Here is a 20,270-nt window from a genome sequence, read left to right on the forward strand (position 1 = left end):
GCACAGATTGACAGTAGATGAGTATAAAGTACAGAATTTATACAGGATTAAATCAGGAATTGTATGCAATTCTTTGACTAAATACAAGGTTTCCATCAATCTGTTGAAAACTAATTTGTTGCTACTCAAAATATAATGTAATGTACTAATTATAGCAGCAAAAGAAATATAGCCACACTTATAATTGGAAGATTGATGATTCACAATATGCAATTAGAGCTAAAAGGTCAAGAATCTGTTCTTGTGTCTTAATAATTACACATGAAAAAGTTAGAGTTAGAGAGTATTCATTGTACTGTCTGTAATGGACCGAAGCTGTAAAAAACTTTTTATTCTGTGGCTTTAAGAAACCATTTTAGTTTTTTGTAGCCTTGGTCTTTCAGCCTAGAAATTCGGTTTTGTATTTGCCGTATTGATTTAAGCTACAAACTTGAACACGTGAAAATCTGAAAATGATCAAGGTCAGAGTTTTTATTCTGTATTTTAATGTGAATTCACGTCTCTGGACAACACAGACTTGAGAGGTAACTGAGAGGTTTCAATCTTTCTTAATTCACACACTGAATAAATTTGCAGGGATACACTTTGAGACCCTGCATTAGAACACTTATGGGGTTGCCACTACCGTGGGGTTGCCACCAGTGTACCCTTACTGTCATTTTCCACCTTCGCTGTAGTCACATGCTAAATCCAACCAGTTCACTTCCCAACATTTCTCAGAATTCCTTTCTTGTTTGAGGATGTAAGTTGTAAGAAATTACAGATTGTATGCACCCAGATCCCACTCCAAGATAGAAAGCTCTCCCTCAGAGTTACCCTCAGAGCTACCAGCACTGCACGACTGGTCCCAACATCTCTCCGGGTAAGAAGCAAATATACTACAAAACTCTCTTCTGTTCTGGCACCAAAGTGGTGGAATGAACTTCCACTAGGGGTCCGGACAGCTGAGTCACTGGCTATCTTCAAACTACGGTTGAAGATACTTACTCATGAAAAACTTCAACTAGCACTTTCTTCACTGTTTGTTGTATATGTGTATATTAAAAAAACAAAAAACAGTGATTTAGGCTCACGGTATCTTAAGTCTGTAACATAGTGAACCAGAGTTAATGTATTCAATGATAGAGACTTAAAAGCATGATAAGGGCGTCTGCCAAATGCTGTAAATGTAAATGCAAATGTAAAGCTCATTCCTAAAAAGGCTTAAGTATCATAAGTTAATACATTCATTCATTCATCTTCTACCGCTTATCCGAACTACCTCGGGTCACGGGGAGCCTGTGCCTATCTCAGGCGTCATTGGGCATCAAGGCAGGATACACCCTGGACGGAGTGCCAACCCATCGCAGGGCACACACACACACTCTCATTCAATCACACACTACGGACAATTTTCCAGAGATGCCAATCAACCTACCATGCATGTCTTTGGACCGGGGGAGGAAACCGGAGTACCCGGAGGAAACCCCCGAGACACGGGGAGAACATGCAAACTCCACACACACAAGGTGGAGGCGGGAATCGAACCCCGACCCTGGAGGTGTGAGGCAAACGTGCTAACCACTAAGCCACCGTGCCCCTAGTTAATACAGATTAATAGAACTCGATTAATATTAGAACTCGATTAATAACTCGAATAAATAAACACGATTAAATTGTTAATGTGGGAGCGGCAGCAGGATATCAAGAACCGTCACTAAACAACCATTACCATTTAGTGACCATTTGGGTGATAATAACTGTAACAATACCAAGCCAAGGTGTACATGACCATGATTTACATTTAATGACATCTGACTAGATTTCATTGTGTGACCCAGCCATGTGTGAGACATTCAATTCAAAGCAAAACCTCATAAAACAGTATTACTTGATGAACCCAAAGTACTTCAAGTATTTTGTCACTGCTACATTGGAATAAACTTCTTCATTAAGATCTTTGCCCTCTTCATTTTATTTTCTTACAAAGTATACTTGGTTGTTTCATTACAAGGCCCATGTTCTGAATGATCATTCCTCCTAATGCTGTATCAAGTGTCTATTAATATAGTCCCGGTTTTCTGCAAAAAAAATAAATAAATAAAAAATAAAAATTTGTTCAGGAATGGTTTGACATAGAAATGAGTTGACTTGGCCTCCAAATTCCCCAGATTCCTTTAAACTAAATACACACACACACACACACACACACACACACACACACACTATTAAAATGGCAGGTTTTTTGTCAAGTAAAATGGGAACAAGATAAATAATGTTGGAAGATTAAAAATGGATTAAAAATTAAATGGAAAACAATCTGAATTTAGATTTTAGGGAGAACTAGAAAGAAATTGTACATTTACAATAACCTGGTTGTGTAAGTGTTTAGACATGTAAAATAATAGCTGAAGAACCTTTTAATTCTCTTATAAAACTCAGTCTTCTGTCACATCTTGATAATATTTTAGCGATATTTTCCTACTATTTCTTGCAAAAAAACAAACTGAATTGGAGAAATGTGTTACCCCTGGAGGTCTTGAGAACCATCGTTGATGTCATAAGTATAAACTGTATGAATGACGTTAAATAAGACTTTTGTAGCTCTAATATTCAGTTCCTTTAGGTACTTTTTTATTTAATAATCTATACTTAAGGTTCTGGAAATATGGCTATGCATGACTTCATTATTAAAAGTTCTCATTATTTAAAGAGCTTTAAGCAGCCAATAGCAAGTTAGTTTATTAATTATGTAATATCACATGAGCAAAAAGTTCTGCTACAGTGAATATTAGCACCGACTTGGTAATGTGATGAAACAGTGACACACAAACTCTAATAAGAAAAGGCCTGGGAAAATTGTTAGAACCATCAGTGTAGTCTGATATGTGATGACAGATAAACAGCACTGGAGATACTCAAGCATATGAGACATATAAACAAATCTGAGTGATTGTATATTCACAGCTTGATCAAAGTTGCCTCCACTTCAGTTTAACTTGGCAGCAGTGAGGCATTAGTCGGGCAGATAGACAGGAACATTTGTCAAATGAATTCTGGTTTCATGTGTTCTGGAATTTTTATTATAAAACATTAGTGCTGTTAATCACTCTGGTAGTAGAGAGAGCGACTTAAGTGCTTCATATGTGTGAAACTATAATCTCACAAGTACTTGAGTGCAGCTTTACTAGTATTTGAATTTCAATGAAAGGCATTTGGTTACTTATTACCCACAATATTGCGCCTGTGGAAGGGTTCATGTTCATTCTACAGCGTCTCCTTTCATAGGGGAACATGAACACTTTTTAGCTAAAATATCTCACAAAAAAATTCATACTTAAAATGTATTTGTAAAAATGTATACGTTCTATCTTTTATAAGTGCCATGGCCATAGTGTATCAGGAAAATTACAGCACAAAGATCATTTAAAGGAACACGTGAAGTGCAATTACATGCATAACACCATATAGGGGATCAAATTCATAAATAGCACGCTACATTGTTAATAAATTAATGAATAATAAATAAATAAATAAATAAATAAATAAATAAAAAAATTTTTTCAAAGGATTTTTTTCCTTCACCAGTTACAAATATTGCCTTAATGCCTTGTAGAGAAAAGTACTAACATTTACACTGATCACATTAACACAAAACAACCTGCATAATATTGTGCAGCTCCTGCTTGTCCCACCAAAGCAAGTTGAGATTGAGATCTGGGGAATTTGGAGGCCAGCTCAAAACAATGAACTCTTTGTCATGCTCCTCAAACCGTTCTTGAACAGTTTTTGCAGTGTGACAAGGTGAAATTTCCAGAAATTTGTGTTCTTCTGTGTGATCAGACAAGACGGGTTTCCCTTAACTCCCCACATGCATCAGTGACCCTTGGGATGTCTAGGATAACCGGTTGTCCTTCCTTGTTCCTGCTTTGACTCAGTCGTCTACCTATCACAATTTGATCCTCAAGTCACTCAGATCCTTATGCTTCCTGGTTTTTGCTGCTTCCAACACATGAACTGCCTAATACTGTATATCCCATATCATATATAATCGATATTATTCACCTCACCTTTCAGTGATTTTAATGTTATTACCGATTAGCATATTTTACATCATTTGTGTATGTGCATTTTTTGTAATGACAAAGATGGATGTTAGTGTTGCTTTAGAGTATAGACTTTGGACTTAACAGATTCTTATCATTATCTGTAGATTATTTAATCCTTACAGCACCATAAGCCCTTTTGATAATTCCCCATCCGTGCAAAGACTTGGTTGGGTTGCCATAAATGTAGACATCAAATTATTGTAATTTTTTTTGGCAAGAAGATCATGGACTCATCCAAGTCAATAAAAGAATTTTCATTTCAGTGAAATACTAAGATAAACATAATGACTGACGATACATCAGTGAAACTCAATAAACTGGAATTCAGATAACACATTTATGTAGTTATTCATCAACTGAATTATAGATGGAAATTTGCTCATTCAAGACAAATGTCCCAGTTTTCCATGAGCCGCTTCCGATCCCAGCATGCATCATGTACTGTTATATGTCCGAGTTTGTGTTTCTAGGTGATATTGTTATTCTTTAACAGTGCTTCACGAGCATTGTGATCTTTGCTTTAGGGGAAAAGCATCTCATTTCCAGGTTTTAATTGTGGGACAACTGATCTGAGAAGACAGTTGGTTCTCAGAAGAGAGCAGAAATCCACATATTAAGCTGTTTAGTGCTTCTTACAGAATACAGAAACAAGCCAAATATAGTGTGTACAGAATCCAGACTGAAATTTTAACTCACTATATTGCAACTAAATTGTTCAGAACAATATAATGTTCAGAATAATACTTTTTTTGTTGTTGTTTTTTTTAAAGAAAGGATGCATTAGAATTGGTATCTGTTCCTCTAAGATGCCTGTTTATTTCAACAATTGGTCAATGGTAATGATTTATATCATAATATGCCTGCTAAGAGGTTTAATATTTAATACCCACACAGTGACAGGTACTTGTTTTGTCTTCTAAGAACTCAGTTCTTGTGTTCGAATCATTTTCACTCACAGTGAGTGTCACTGAGGTCGTACTAACTCCGCAGGATTCTACGAATGTTAAAGCTTAATCTACTGAATCATTCCTGTGATGGGATTCATCCTCTGCAGGTATCTCACAACGAGTAACAGCCTGAATATAGGTCAAAGGTGGTACATGGGCAAAGATCAATCACTGGCAGCCTATTTAAGTCACTTACTGCATTAAGTCATGCAGTAGAGTCACCGAGTTTACACCATCCAGCTCAATGATGAGGGCATTTGTAGGAGCAGCATGGAGCCTTCGCAGTCTGTTCATCGTTATTCTCACACCACTTTTAATGCTGCCGCTTCCCCTAGTGATCAACACAAAGGTGAGTGTATGCAAACACATCAGTCAAAAGGTGAAAACAGTTAACATGTAGTAACAGAATGTGGAATAGAAAATGACAGAATTGAAAGATTCATCAATGTGAGCATGATTCAAAATAACTCATCTGATATTAAATTAGTTTTATTCAATAAGTATGAACACACAAATGTAAAAAATGAACATACTTACGGTGAGAATTCACTTTAAAATTCACTTTAAAAAAAAGATTTAGTTTTTATGTTTAACAAGAAATAGATCAAAACCAGACCAAATCTCACTTAATAGATTTCTAGTGACATACAACATGTGATATATTTCAGTAATGTAGCATTATGAAGGTAGGATGATCAAAACTGTACCTACAAGTTTGTTTAGTTATAAATTTTTATTCAAACAAGTGAATGAATAAAGGAATGTTTGACCAAAAGTATTTGGACACCTGACCATCTAACTTATATGTGGGTTGCCTCCCAGACTGTTGCCACCAATTTGGAAGCACACAATTGTCTAGAATGTTTTTGTGTACTGTAGCTGTAAAACTTCACAGAAAGTAAGTTAGTGAAGCCCGAATCCTTCTCTACCATGAGAATGCCAATGTACACAAAATAGGGTCCACCGCACTGAACACTTTTGGCATGAACTGGAATGATAGACTTAACCTTTGACATTTATTGTGTTTTTATGGGTTTATGGGAGTAACACGTGGCATTTAGTTAATCATCTATAAATGGCCAGCCAACTTTGTAACTTGTGTTAACTTAGTTAAAAGTAAACAACTAAAACTACACCTGAATCGTACAATTACTGTTGCTTGTCTGATGGTTGCTATGTATTCCATAAATATGTTATTAAATTTAAATTTGAATGACAAATCACCCATTTTTCAATTAAATACTACATAATGGAGATGAGTCTGTGAAAGAAAAGCAAACACTCCGAGGGAACTACATGAAACGCAGTACACTGACACGATACAGTAAATCTTTCTCCCTTTCTCTGATTACAAAACACCCCTGGGTGTGGATTACGGCTATGATTGGACACTGATTGCATGCAGTCATGAAAGTGCTATCCAGTGCAATAAGGAATTACATTCATAGCGTTTAATTCCAAAAGCAATTCCTGCTGCTTAAGAGGAAAAGATTTGCTGTTCAGGATAGGATGTTGTCCTTATGTTACAGTTAAAAAAGCAGTATAGTCTTCACATTTTTACTTTCATGTGATTGCTTTGGCACAGAAACTTCTCCATAAAATACAAACCATTGGTAGTGCTGCCTAACTGGAGATAATTGTCCAGTTGAATGAATTCACAGCTTCAGTGTATATACCTTAAATATTGGTGTAATATCCTTCAGGTGGCTCAATGTGCGTTTACACTGGTGCTGATGGCGGTGTTCTGGATGACAGAGGCATTACCTCTGTCTGTGACTGCCCTTCTTCCAGCACTTCTCTTTCCTCTCTTTGGCATTATGAAGTCAACACAGGTAAGCAAAAAAAAAAAAAAAAAACTGATTCATGTCACTTTTGATATTGCATTTGTTTGCAACATGTGAGTCATGTCACTAAGTTAGCTTCTCTTTATACACAGGTTGCAATGATGTATTTTAAAGATTTCCATTTACTTCTGCTCGGGGTTATCTGTCTCGCGACCTCGATTGAGAAGTGGGGTCTGCACCGTCGAATTGCTCTCAAGCTGGTCACTTTGGTTGGAGTAAACCCTGGCATGTGGGTCTTATTTATTGTTCTCATTCTCTTTTTTATTCGCTGTCCCTTTTCTTCAGACCTATGGAATATATTGGATTCGGGGAAACCTTTTGATAAGGTGTTTTAATGCATTACATCTGCCTTCGATATTCCGAGACTGAATTAAATATTTCAAATTTAATGTTCATTAAATGAACATTTTTGAAGAATTTTAACATGTTTAGAAATCAAGTCAGCAGGATGTATTTAATGTACTCACTCTAGGCTGATGCTGGGCTTCATGGTAGGTGTTGCTTTCCTCTCCATGTGGCTGAGTAACACCTCCACAGTGGCCATGGTGATGCCGATAGCAGAAGCCGTCATGCAGCAGGTGATGAGTGCTGAGGGTCAGGTCAATAGCCAGAATGATAAGGCACTGAACGGCATCTGCAATCCTGCTCTCCAGCTGGATGGAGGTCAGTTACATAAAACATTCAGCTCCAACACTTTTTCATTTCATTTCATTTCTTTTTTTTTTTTTTTTTTTTTTTTTTTTAATCTTACATTGTTTTGATTTCTTAGATGCTGAGAAACAGTGTGAAAAAGCCAAAGATGAGAAAAGGTGACCATGATTGAAAAGTAACTTATTTACTTGTATTGCTTGGATTATCTCCTTTACTGATTTATTTTTTTTCCATACAGCAATGGAGAAGTGCTTAAGGAAGTTGTTATTACTGTCCCAGAGGAGGATCATTCTACAGAAGTAAATAACACACACACACACACACACACACACACACAAACACACACACACACACGCATTATACTATCAATAAAACAAGCAACAACAAAAAAAAACAGTCATAAAAATGATTTATAATTTAAAGTACAAGGATTTAACTTTAATCTTAATTACTTTAGTATTTTACACTATAAGGATATTCTAAGGATAAATAAGTGGGCTGTCTTCTGACCCAGCAGTCAAAGTATGGTCTCACTAACTCTAGTTTAGTAAAGTCACATTTTGTAATTCCATTGTAACTGTTTAACGTTAAACAAATATATTTTTCTTTATCTATCTCTCAGGCTCTGCCAAGTTCTCCACTACACTCGAACTACAGAACGCATCAAGATGAAATGATGTGTAAAAGTTTGTCTCTGGCCATTGCCTACTCTGCAAGCATCGGTGGACTGACAACTCTGCCAGGAACATCTTCAAATCTAATCTTTACTGAATATATGCATCAGTAAGTTTTTAGAACTGCAACTCAGACCTATGTATGGTTTTGTATTTGATTGAATTTGCAGTATTCATCAGACTGAAATATTAAAACGGTATGATATTAAGTATTAATGGTTACTTTTACAGATTTTACCCAGAATGCAAGTCCATCAATTTTGGAAACTGGTTTATTTTCTGTCTGCCTGTCTGCATTCTTATCCTGTTCTTGTCTTGGATATGGATACACTGGCTGTTTTTGGGCACTAAGTGAGTGTTAACTGTTAAATCTCTTGGCCCATTCATTCCTTTTATAGGTACTTCACATATATCACACACACACACACACACACACACACACACACACACACACACACACACACACACACACACACACACACACACACACACACACACACAGCCTTTTTTCTCTCAGTGGAGTTATGGGACATAAAAACTAATCATTACCTGTTCTTACCTCATTATCGTGGACTGTTTGTTCTTCTTGCTCCTCAGTTTCTGCTCCATAATGTCCTCCAGAAGGGTTCCTTCTGAGAGACAGATTGCAGCATCCGAGCATATCAAAGCTCAGTACAATGCACTGGGAAGCATGAGGTCAGGCACTGCAAAGAGTCATGCATGTTAATAAGTGTTAAGTGTTGTAATAAGTGTTAATAGTGTTAGAGTTTTATAGTGTGCAAATGCTTGAGAGTTGTAAAGTTTTAAAAAAGATTGTATATATCCGACAACCATAGTAAAGTAAGATCTCCTTCTTAAACAATAACGATATGTTATCCATAACGAGTTTGAAATTTGTGTTTGTGAGACTAGACATGGGTGAAGTAATTCCTGTGACATTCTTTCATGTATGATTTGTGTTTTCCTTTAGCCGACAGGAGATGATCACTCTTGCTATTTTCGTGCTGATGGCAGTGCTGTGGTTTGTGAGAGAGCCAGGCTTCATGCCAGGTTGGGCATCTCTGTTTCCTGAGTGAGTGCACTGAGATCACACTAATTCACTTTGCTTCAACTTGGGGTTAAGAAAAGTTTAATAAACCAGTTACCATTCACTCATTGATTTTCAAATATTTTGTGGCCTGTAAACATAGCTGCAAAACTTAAAATAAATTACTAATTTAGTAATAATTAAAGCTGTCTTGTCTCTCTCTGCAGTTATCCAGGATATGCAACTGATGCCACTGTATCTCTCCTTCTGGGCATGTTGTTCTTCATCATCCCTGCTAATTGGCCCACTGCAGATAACTATAGTACATACATAACAATCCTTATCACCCTAAAATACTATTAAAATTAGACAACTTTGGGTATTTGTGAGATGTTAATTTTATGAATTTTCAGCCAACAGAATTCCTGCTAACAAGCTTCCCTTAATTTCCCCTAGATTCTATGATATCATGGAAAGAATTCCAGGCCTGTATGCCATGGGAGATCTGTCTGCTTGTGGGAGGGGGGTTTGCATTGGCAGAGGGCACTAAGGTAAAAAAACACACACACACACACACACACACACACACACACACACACACACACACACACACACACACACCTTATTAGAATAAATAGAATAAAATAGTATTTTTACAGTGTTCAGTTTTCTAGTTTGGATGCATCTGTGCCCATGATATTTCAATATTCTTTTGCGGCTGAATAACATGGAACCTGATGTGGCCTGCTGTTGTTGTAGCTCATCTACCTCAAGGTTTGATGTGTTGTGCATTTTGAGATACAGCTGTAACGAGTGTTTATTTGAGTTCCTCAAGACTTCATGCCAGCTTAGAGCAGTTTGGTCATTTTTTCTTTGAACGCTCTCATCAAAAATGTGTTTTAACCTGCAGACCCTTTGCACACTAAATATTTTTGTTCTTTTAGCTGATTCTCTCTGAAAGACTCAGATCTGGCATCAACAATCATGTGACAGTTCATTCTGATGTTTGATGGAAACATTAAGTTCTTGAACTGTATCGGAATGATTTTTTTGCTTTGCTCTGCTGCCATATATTTGGCTGATTAGACAACTGAATGAATATGCAGGTGTACAGGCATTCCTATTAAAGTGGACGGTGAGGGTATTTTCAGTATATACAAGCATGCAGCAGCAACTGTTTCTCACAGATATGTTCCATCAGTGTGGTACCCACAATTCTATTTTTTGCTCTTTGTGTAAGTGTGGCATTATTAGAATGAGTTGTAAGTGCTATGAAGCATCCACTTTTCCTCCATCAAAGCATTACATGACTCTTTCTGTTTGTATTCTGTCAGCATGAGAGGTTGAAAAATGAATGCTTTTGCCTCTTATTATTCTTTGTGCATACTCAAAACGGGGGACTGAGAGGGGACTAAGCACTATATGCTTTTGATCCAGCAATCCAAATGTCATGGCAAGTTTAGCACCTAACGTCCTCAAAGAGCTAGAGTTGACAGCCATTCTGGCCTTCTTAAGATATAACATGCATGTTTAGATGCTAAAAGTACTGAGATTCTATCTGGAGTAAGAATCAGTGAAAGATAAAGGCTTATTTTATTAAAGACAGTTAGCGTTTTTGACAGCATTTAAGTGTTTGGTGCAGGCCAGTGGTGTCATATCATATCTGCAATGTCCTGCTAAGCTCTCTTGTCTAAACTCAAGGTGCTCAATAAGAGGTCCAGAACCCTAAGTAGCATGTGGTAGATAAAGCATATAGATGTGGTTAATGTGTTGAATTACAACTCAGAAGGTTGGGAGTTCAAATCCCACATCCACCAGAGATAGACTCTGTTCAAGGCCTTAACACTTGGTTGTATAACATGAGATAAAATTTTAGTTGTTCTGGATAAGGGCAGAATTGAAATTGATCAAAGTTGTTATATTTATTTTTTTAGTTATTACAATTATTTGCACAGTTCACTTTTCTGTAAAAATGGATTTAATTCAAACTTCAGTAAAATCAGTAGCCCTTGAATGTTGATTTAAATCAAATGACAATTTTTATAATAAAAAAGTTTTCTCGTGGGTTTTAAAATAGCATGTGCTAATGTTATACATCTTTACATAATGAGTTTAATATTTGCATATATTTATTGTACTGAGGGGATGTCTGCATTTTTATTTTTTTATAGTTAAAGGCCCCCAGTGCCAACAATTTGAGATCTCCAAGGTCTAAGCAGTCATTACTTGCTTGTTTCCATGTCTTTATTGGAGTGTTCATACGAATACTTTTTAACCCATTCTGTTATCCAACCCGCAGGTATCTGGATTATCCACTTGGGTTGCGGATCTGATGAGTCCATTGGGGAGTCTGCCTGTACTGGGCATTGTCACTATTGCCTGTCTGATTGTCACATCCATTACGGAAGTGGCGAGCAATCCTGCCACCATCACCATCTTCCTGCCCATACTCGCTCCTTTGGTATGTTAACTGTAGACAAAATAGGAATGCACTGATGTGCTATTTACATAGTAAATAGTAAAAATAGTAAAAATTGACATAGTAAATCAGCATGTTTTTCCGCATTCGTATTAATAATAGAGTATTATGTGTATGTCATATTCAGGCTGAAGCCATCAACATCAACCCCCTGTACATACTGATACCAACAACTCTTAGTGTATCATTCTCCTTCTTGCTTCCTGTTTCCAATCCTCCAAATGCCATTGTCTTTGCATATGGGCATGTAAAAATCATGGATATGGTAAGTCCTTATCAATATTAGTCAAATATTAAAATTAATTGAGTCTTAATCAATGTGCAATCTCAGAGTCGATGTGGTAACATTTTGTTTATGGTTGCTTAATCTGTCTAGGTCAAGGCAGGATTGGGCTTGAATGTCATTGGTGTTCTTTCAGTGCTATTGGCTATCAGTACATGGGGAAGACCAATCTTTGCTCTGGATTCTTATCCTGACTGGGCTCCTGTATATGGCATAACAAATACAACTGGGTTCTAATCTGTCACAGTTTACTGCAGTATCTAATGTAAAGAAGGATGAAGCGTACAGAATTGTTGTATCTTTGTTAATGTGCTCTGTATTTCTCTGTGTAGTAAATGTAAAAAAGCACTATGTATATAACTTTAATTCACCAGTGAAGGTATCCGTGTTTTGTAACAGTGTTCCCTTAGCACACTGTAGAGGTTTGTGTAAATGAGATGAATATGTGTTGTATAGCTATTTTGTATTGGAGATACTTTAATAACTTCTAAAACTCTAAAAATTATATATATATATATCTGATATATATATAAACTTTATTTTTATAAACACCTTTTTATAAATGCAGCTCATATCTTCAAAATGTGAAAAATATCTATTGAAAATTGATATAGAAGTACTCATTTGAAGTACAGAAGTACGTCCTTAGAATTGTTGTTCAAACCAAATAATAAGAAAGGGGCACGTCTAAAATTTTTAAGTTTCCAAATATTTGAGGAAACACCAGCTGATAACTGTATATCATTTACAAACATATCCTCCAGGCTGGATGATCTCTTACTTTGTTAAAAAAAAAAAAAACTACAATATTCATTTGTGCCCAGCTGGCCTTATATGAGAAAACTGTTGTTTTTATTTAACACTGTGGATTTTACCATGTGACCATCATACATGCATCAGTTTGTATCATCAGATCTACATCAGTAAAATAAATTTAGACATTAAACAGATGGAATCAGCTGTGTCTCCTGCTTGTTTGAAATGAAAACCAATGGATATTTTGTCATGGATGGCAGCTCATCACCAGAAACTAAATCCCAGTAAGATTGAGCTGAGAAATATCCTTGAGGATGCATCCAGTCATCTCTGTGTAGAACTCACAGCACCTGACAATACACACAACTCTGTTGTATTTCTGGATAACGTCATCTTTGTTTCTGAAATTTCTAACTTTATGTGGACATACATGTGTCTCCTATACATCATTCTTTCTCTGGAGGCCACTCAGGTGCTTGTTCAGTTCTTTGTCATGTTGAGATTTATGCCATTAATCCAAATTGACCCATAATGCAGCTACATGTGTATTATCTTCTGGCTTTCTGTAACTGCATCAGTCTACACCCATCTGATGGCCTATCAAAACTCTCTATTATGTTTGCGTTGTCTTTTGGTACTAGCATGAAGATGATTTTCTATGTTAGATAAAACCTTGTTATAGTGGCGCACAAAAAAGAAAAAAACCTTTAAAGGTTGGATTTTTCTGAGATGGATTTTTCAAGGATTTCCTGCCAAACACAACTTCTAAGAGCTATGATAAAAGACCTGTCTCTGTATTTTATTTTAGGATTTTATTTGGACTTTAGCTTTATTATGGCTTTTGTTCAACGGGCCACAGGGCTGTCTGATAACAATACATATTTGAGTGTGTTATGTGGCTACATATATGCGGTAGCTTGGTGCATCTTTTACTTACTCTTTTAATGGATTTAAAAAATATTAAATAATAGGAAATGTTAAAGAAAGGAAGTGGGCATCTTGAATAGGCTTCTTAAACCAGGCTTCTTTATGACACATGCACTCTTGCTTTTTCAACATGGCGTTGGAGAGGGCTCATTGTGAGAGACCGACCTGTGTGGGAGGCTGAAGAACGTATCAGCAATAGAGACTTCTGGCCAACAGCCCCATAGACACTTAAATAAACAGCATCTTCCTGTGCAATGTGCTTGGTATCCATGATCGTCTGGGCTCAATTCCGTTTTCATGTCAAGCCATTTTTTTTTGCGCTCACTAAATTTATACCCAATTTAAATTGTTTGTGTTCTGTTAGAACGTTGAATAATGTTTTTACCGGTGTGGATGTGAGTTAAAATAACTTTATTGAGTTTTTTGGGCTTGGTATGATCATGATTCGCACTTTACCTGCGATTGACATTGATCAAAATGTGAGTACACAGAAGAAATTCAACTTACCCATTAAAAGACCCATTAAGTAGGAAAAAGCATGGCTAATGGCCAGTGTTGTGCTAGTTACTAAGAAATAGTAACTAGTTACAGTTACTAGTTACTTCATTCAAAAAGCAATTTTTTTAAATTTAAAAAGTAATGCGTTAGAGTAGGGGAGACCAGGGACAGTTGTAACAGGGGACAGTTGTAACAGGGGACAGTGGTAACACCTTGAATTCCTCCAATCAGAAACAACCTAGAGTGATGAAACTCACTGTGCACATGATCAGTTAGTTTCTCTCCATTTTTGCCATAAAGGGAGCCACATTTGAATCTTCCTGACATAGTTTTCTACAAAAGATTGTTTTTGAGGTAAAAAAAATTACTTTTCTTTCTGATGTACTTTTTTGGATGCTGTAGGATCAAATGTCTATGAATTCAAACAAGTATTATTAGAATCACTATTTTGTATGCTAAAAATATAAATGGCTAACAAGTGTCAAACTAGCAGTCAAGCTAGCTCACATGAGATGACATGCGTAACAGTGGAGAGACTGTTATCAGTGAGACTGTTAAAAATCAATTTTGCATCCTGTACATATTTCATAAAACCACTTAAATACATTGTTTCAGCAGTTGACAGATTGAAGTTTATAATATAACAAATTGGTTATTCCAGTAAAAATGTTTTTTGTTGTATTGCTAAAAATTGCAAAAAGTGTTACAACTGTCCCTGGTGTCCCCTATTAGTTACTGTCAAAAGTGACTGCGTTACAGTAACGCGTTACTGCCCAACACTGCTAATGGCTAAGTGTCAGTCAGTACAGCATCGCCTGTGGATCGTTAGTCTATCTCTATTTTGGTTAGATTTTGATGAATTGAAATAAAACTTACGTAAGGCGTAACTTATGTAACGCTCAGATATTTATCAGATAAATATTATAATATCGAGTACATTTGGGATATTATGACATTACATTCATGGTTAAATGTTATATCATAACATACTATTAATTTATTATCCCCAAATATACCTTGCCTCAAAAAAATAAGTCTAAAAAACTAAAATTTAGTCTAAAACTCGTGACATTTCTGGACTGTATGTGTGTCTTTGATTTATGGTGCATTACAGGACAGTGTTGGAGGAACATTTGGGGTGTGTTTGGGTTCCTGCTCCTTTAAGACCTCCTTTTTTTTTTTTTTTTTTTTACCGCTCACGTGCTGCAGCGCTACAGGTTTGCTACCTGTGTGCGCGTAACAGAAGCGTGCTTGCGCACAGCACAGGCTCGCGCTCAGCGCTCAGAGACGCGAGTAACGCTGAATGGTCCCCTTTTGTAGCCCCGCCCTCCAGATCCGAGCTCACACGTTTCCACACAAACTGACTCGCGTCTTAACAGCACAGAGACATCAAAAGACGCTCGCGCAGCTTCCCAGTCAGTGAGTTCTCCAAATCCGGGTGTTCGCCATGCTGGACCCGTCCTCCAGTGAAGAATCCGAGGCAGAACTTCCACCAGAGGACGAAACGGCGGTCAAAACTGTAGGTGAAAAACTCCAGGAAAAAATCCCCAAGTCGGAAAAAAAAGAAAAGCCATCAGGAGCTGTGAGGACGCACGAGACCAAAAAAGCAGCTCCTCCTTGTGCACAAGACGAGAAGAAACACGAGAAGGAAAGACTTCAGAGAGAAGAAGCGGAGAGGAAAACCAAACTGCACATATATGTGTTTGTACTAAGATGTATAGCGTATCCGTTTAACGCCAAACAGCCGACAGACATGGCACGGAGACAGCAGAAGGTGAGTTTCCGTTTAGAGCGAGTGAGAATAAACACCTGTTACACTCACGCGCATGTTCTCACTCTGCATCTGCAACTGACTCAAAACAATAACACAGCATCGTCCTTACTTCTGTACACATAGGGCCAAGTTTATACTGAAATGAGCTCGAAGTCTTCCTTGTAAATAACCTTTTAAGATGTCACAAGACAGTCGAAAAGCATTCCACTACGTGTACTGTATAATCTGAATAAAGCTATATATAAAATGACACGTGCTTTTATACGTGTTTATTTTATTTTTATATATATATATATATATATATATATATATATATATATATATATATATATATATTTGTATAAATATATATATATATATATATTTGTATAAATATTGAATAATTCGAATTCAATATTTATTCAAATATAATATATATATTATATTCTATTTGATATATATATGTGCATGTGTCGTTTTATATATAGCTTTATTCAAATATATTTATTCAATATTTAATAAAAAAATCACATTTTACAGTACATGAAGTGGAATGTGTATATATATATACACACACACACACACACACACACACACACACACACACACACACGGGGGACGGTGGCTTAGTGGTTAGCATGTTCGCCTCACAACTCCAGGGTCTGGGTTCGATTCCCGACTCCACCTTGTGTGTGTGGAGTTTCTCCGTAGAAGATGAATGAATGAATGAATATGTATACACACACTTGTCATTTTATATATAGCTTTATTCAAATTCAAAGATATTTAATATTTATTCAAAAATTGAGATTCACATTTTACAGTACATGAAGTGGAATGCTTATATATATATATATATTTATATGCACCTATCTAATGAGATACATACTAAAGGTATAAAAGGTGTGTGCTTAAGGTTACCAGGAGAAAGGAGATATAGAACTTTTTGTTTAACCTTAGTTTTCCCATGATGGCGCAGGACAACAGCTATGTTATGACAGCTGATAGAGTTTTGCACGAGTCTTCATCATTTTGCAGTTGATAACTTCAAATGCAAATTTTTGACCATATAGTTATATAGGGGAAATTATTTTAGAATTGCATTATCAGTGTCATCCAGATGAGGATTGGTTTCCTTTTGATTCTGGATCCTCTCAAGGTTTCTTCCGCATGTTGTTGTCTCCAGGACTTATTTCTTTACTGCTTTGTTCATTAGGCATAGATTTAGAAATGTAAAATGAAAAGCTGCCTTGTGAATTGAATCAAAATCCATAACTTTATATCATCTTTATATACCTTTATTTTCCAGCAGCAGAGTTCATGTTTACGTTTCTTGCATCCCTTGAGGTCAAAAACAGGCTACAGCACCATTAGTTTCTTTTTGCTAAACAAAATGTTTATTATTGATTAACTCCACACCATGACAGTTAGCACATTAGCACGGTCTCATTAACATACTGCAAATAATAGAAATAGAGGCACAATGCACTAAAATATGTAGGGTAGTAAGCGCAGTTCCAGCTTTACGACTGTGCCTTTTAAACCAATATCGATGTAAAAAGTGTCTAATTGCATACACATACTAGCCCTACAGAAAGACTATACAGATTTGACCTTTCAGAGAAAATAAAATATTCATTTAGATGTTACAGATATAAAGCAGTTTCAGTTCTGTCGTGAGGTTACCTACAGCAGCCAAGGACATTGGGATGAACACTGTGTTAGTCCTTTGCTGTAAAATGTTATATCTAAGCTGTTAAATAAAAGAGTCTTGAATTAAATATTCGTTTGAGTATGTAGATGAGAATAATCGGTCGTTACGGACGTGACATTCTTAAAGAAATATTTCTTACACAGTTATATGATTAACCTATTTGAGACTCATTCATTTATTTCAGTAACTGCTTTATCCTGGTCAGGGTTGTTGTGGATTTGGATCTCATGAACATTGGGCACGAAGTGGAAATATACCCAGGGTGGGTCGCCAGTCCATTGTAGCTCACCATTTACACACACACACATACACACACACACACACACACACACACACACACACACACTAAGTGTAGTTTAGGGTAGACAGTCCACCTGAGAACTAAATGGGGACCTGAGGAGAACTCGGGACAGATAGTATCGAACCAGGGACCCTGAAGCCGTAAGGTGACAACACAACACACTGCACCATCATGCTGCTCTTATGTGCAAACTGATATGAATTAAGAATAAACCAAGAATGAACAAAGGAAAATACTGACTTGAATGGCAGATTAGTTCCACGCAACCAGCTTTTTTTTTCCAGGGAACATTTGCCACTTGATATAGTTGCATTTTACATTATGAAATTCTAGTGGTGTGACATGCTATGTTATATGAATGTAGTTTTCTGTGGTTCTGCGTGTTCTTCCCTGACTTAGATATTTATTATAGCCCCATTGTATGCACTCATTACTTTTTCAGTATCTGATTTACTGTAGACTTTTACACCGGCAGACTGCTGCTCTGATATTTATGTGGCCAACAATGTGACCACGGCCAATGAAAATATTTTTCTGTGTATTCGTGTGCTTAAATGTAGCAGTTTACATTTAAGTCTATATGGAATAATAATGGAACTGTGTTTCTTTTCAACTCAACACTCATTTCTGTTTTCAACTCAACACAATTTCATTCATTCAACTTGTTGATCGGGTCATTATGGAAAGGTTTATTTCCATTTTTGGAATCTCAGACTTGATAAAAGTCCGTGGTAAAGCTGTTCATTTAAGTCTTACATCTGAGGACTTTCCAGGTTCATTGTAACACGACAAGCAGTATATTTTGTGGTTGTTGTATCATAAGTGATGATATGAATTAGCTTATTTCTAGACATTCCACAATATTATACATATCTAAACGGAGTGGTTAAGGCATTGGACTATTGGTTGTAAGGTTCTGAGTTCTAAGTCCCAGGTCATAATGTGGGGCCCTTGAGTAAGGCTCTTAAACCTCAAATGCATAGTTGTGTCAATGAGATAAATGTATAAGGGTGTCTCAAATGCAGCAAAAGTAAATCTACAAATGGATTCTGTGGTATCCATTTGTTATCGGAAAATAATCGGAAAATAATAAACTCTGAATTTGCTATATTGCTTTCTCTTTCACTTTCTAGTATTCCTAAATTATTAAAACTGATGACGGAGCCCAACTAAAGGACACTGCATGGCAAATCTGATTTTCATTAAAATCCAAATTATTGACTTTGTGTGCATGACGGAAAATAAAAGTGTCCAAATATGATTTGTTTATCCATTATTTAGTTTTATTTGCTTGCATCCACAGTGGTTGGTACAGTAACAAGAAATATATGTGCATTGCAGTGCAGGCAAGTAGCTATTAACATCGACTATTTGCCGTGGCTTACGGGTAGCACTGTCTAAGTTCATTCTGAACATTTTGCCAGACAGTAGAACAGTATTCCCTGCAGTATTATGACAAATTTTTGTTTTTGTCTGTTTTCCACAGTCTGGCTTTTTTTTTCATTCAGTTGTTCATTTGTTGTACTGCTAGTAAGCAAGGACTATCATTATTATCTCTAGGTGGTTATAATTATAGCACAACTGGTGGAATTTGTCACAACATGGGTAGGGGAAATGTAATGTAGTTGTACCTTATGTATAACTAAGCTATACACTACTACTGAGACTACTGCACTCACTTTGCTCTCAAAGCAGCCTCAGTTCTTCATGGCATGGATTCCACATGCTCATGGTCAGCAACAATACTCAAAAAAGTCTGTGGCAATCAAATGATTGGTATTAAAGGGCCCAATGTGTGCCAAGAAAACATTCTCCACACCACCTCCACCAACCTGGACTGTTGACACAAGGAAGGTTGGGTTCATGGATTCCTGCTGTTGACACAACCGTCTGTGTGCCTTAACAGTAATAGAGATTCAATAGACCAGGCTACATTTTTTCAGTCTTCAGCTGTTCAGTTTTTTCAGCCTTTGCCCTCTGTAGCCTAAGCTTTCGGTTCTTGATTGACAGAAGTGGAATCTAATGTGGCCTTCTGCTGTTGTAGCCCATCCACCTCAAAGTTTGCTTTACCGTGCATTCGGCGATGCTTTGTTGCTCACCATACAGAGTGGCTATCTGAGTTACTGTAGCTTTAGTGTTCAGCTCAAACTCTTCTCCTTTGATCCCTCTCATCCACAAGCCGTTTCCAACTGCAAAACCGCTGCTCACTGGCCATTTTTTTCCTTTATTGCACCATTCTGAGTAAATTCTAGAGCCTGTTGTAAGTGATCATCCCAGGAAATGAACAGTTATAGAATTATTTTGACCAGCCTGTCTGACACCAACAAC

General features: G+C 36.7%; 2 protein-coding genes across 4 annotated transcripts in view; both read left to right on the top strand.

Annotated features, from left to right (window-relative positions):
- The first annotated feature begins 5,167 nt into the window (after window positions 1–5,167).
- Window positions 5,168–12,951, top strand: slc13a1 (solute carrier family 13 member 1). The gene is made up of 15 exons (XM_060887146.1): window positions 5,168–5,384; window positions 6,739–6,867; window positions 6,972–7,108; window positions 7,352–7,542; window positions 7,649–7,688; window positions 7,769–7,829; window positions 8,153–8,313; window positions 8,436–8,555; window positions 8,802–8,900; window positions 9,175–9,276; window positions 9,459–9,553; window positions 9,688–9,782; window positions 11,531–11,692; window positions 11,838–11,975; window positions 12,087–12,951. Exons 1-15 carry the CDS (start codon window positions 5,280–5,282, stop codon window positions 12,228–12,230), a joined length of 1,779 nt encoding a protein of 592 aa, XP_060743129.1. The 5' UTR covers window positions 5,168–5,279; the 3' UTR covers window positions 12,231–12,951.
- A 2,511-nt stretch (window positions 12,952–15,462) lies between these two features.
- The window catches only part of cadps2 (Ca++-dependent secretion activator 2), a 112,839-nt gene continuing 108,031 nt past the window's right edge, over window positions 15,463–20,270 (top strand). Inside the window, exon 1 of one of the 3 annotated variants that reach the window (XM_060887565.1) lies at window positions 15,463–15,948. In XM_060887565.1, coding sequence (XP_060743548.1) covers window positions 15,622–15,948 — 327 coding nt within the window. In that variant the 5' untranslated portion in view covers window positions 15,463–15,621. The remainder of the gene's footprint in view (window positions 15,949–20,270) is intronic. The other 2 variants (XM_060887563.1, XM_060887564.1) reach the window with 2 other exon arrangements.

This window comes from Tachysurus vachellii, chromosome 14, assembly GCF_030014155.1.
Source record: "Tachysurus vachellii isolate PV-2020 chromosome 14, HZAU_Pvac_v1, whole genome shotgun sequence".
Classification (NCBI taxonomy): domain Eukaryota; kingdom Metazoa; phylum Chordata; class Actinopteri; order Siluriformes; family Bagridae; genus Tachysurus; species Tachysurus vachellii.

What these genes read in the sequence shown, in the direction of transcription:
- slc13a1 (XM_060887146.1), top strand. Translation starts at nt 5,280, where the DNA reads ATGATGAGGGCATTTGTAGGAGCAGCATGGAGCCTTCGCAGTCTGTTC. An exon ending in CATTGGCAGAGGGCACTAAG is followed by an intron (nt 9,783 to 11,530) that starts GTAAAAAAACAC and finishes TCCAACCCGCAG; the next exon opens with GTATCTGGATTATCCACTTG. An exon ending in ATGTAAAAATCATGGATATG is followed by an intron (nt 11,976 to 12,086) that starts GTAAGTCCTTAT and finishes TAATCTGTCTAG; the next exon opens with GTCAAGGCAGGATTGGGCTT.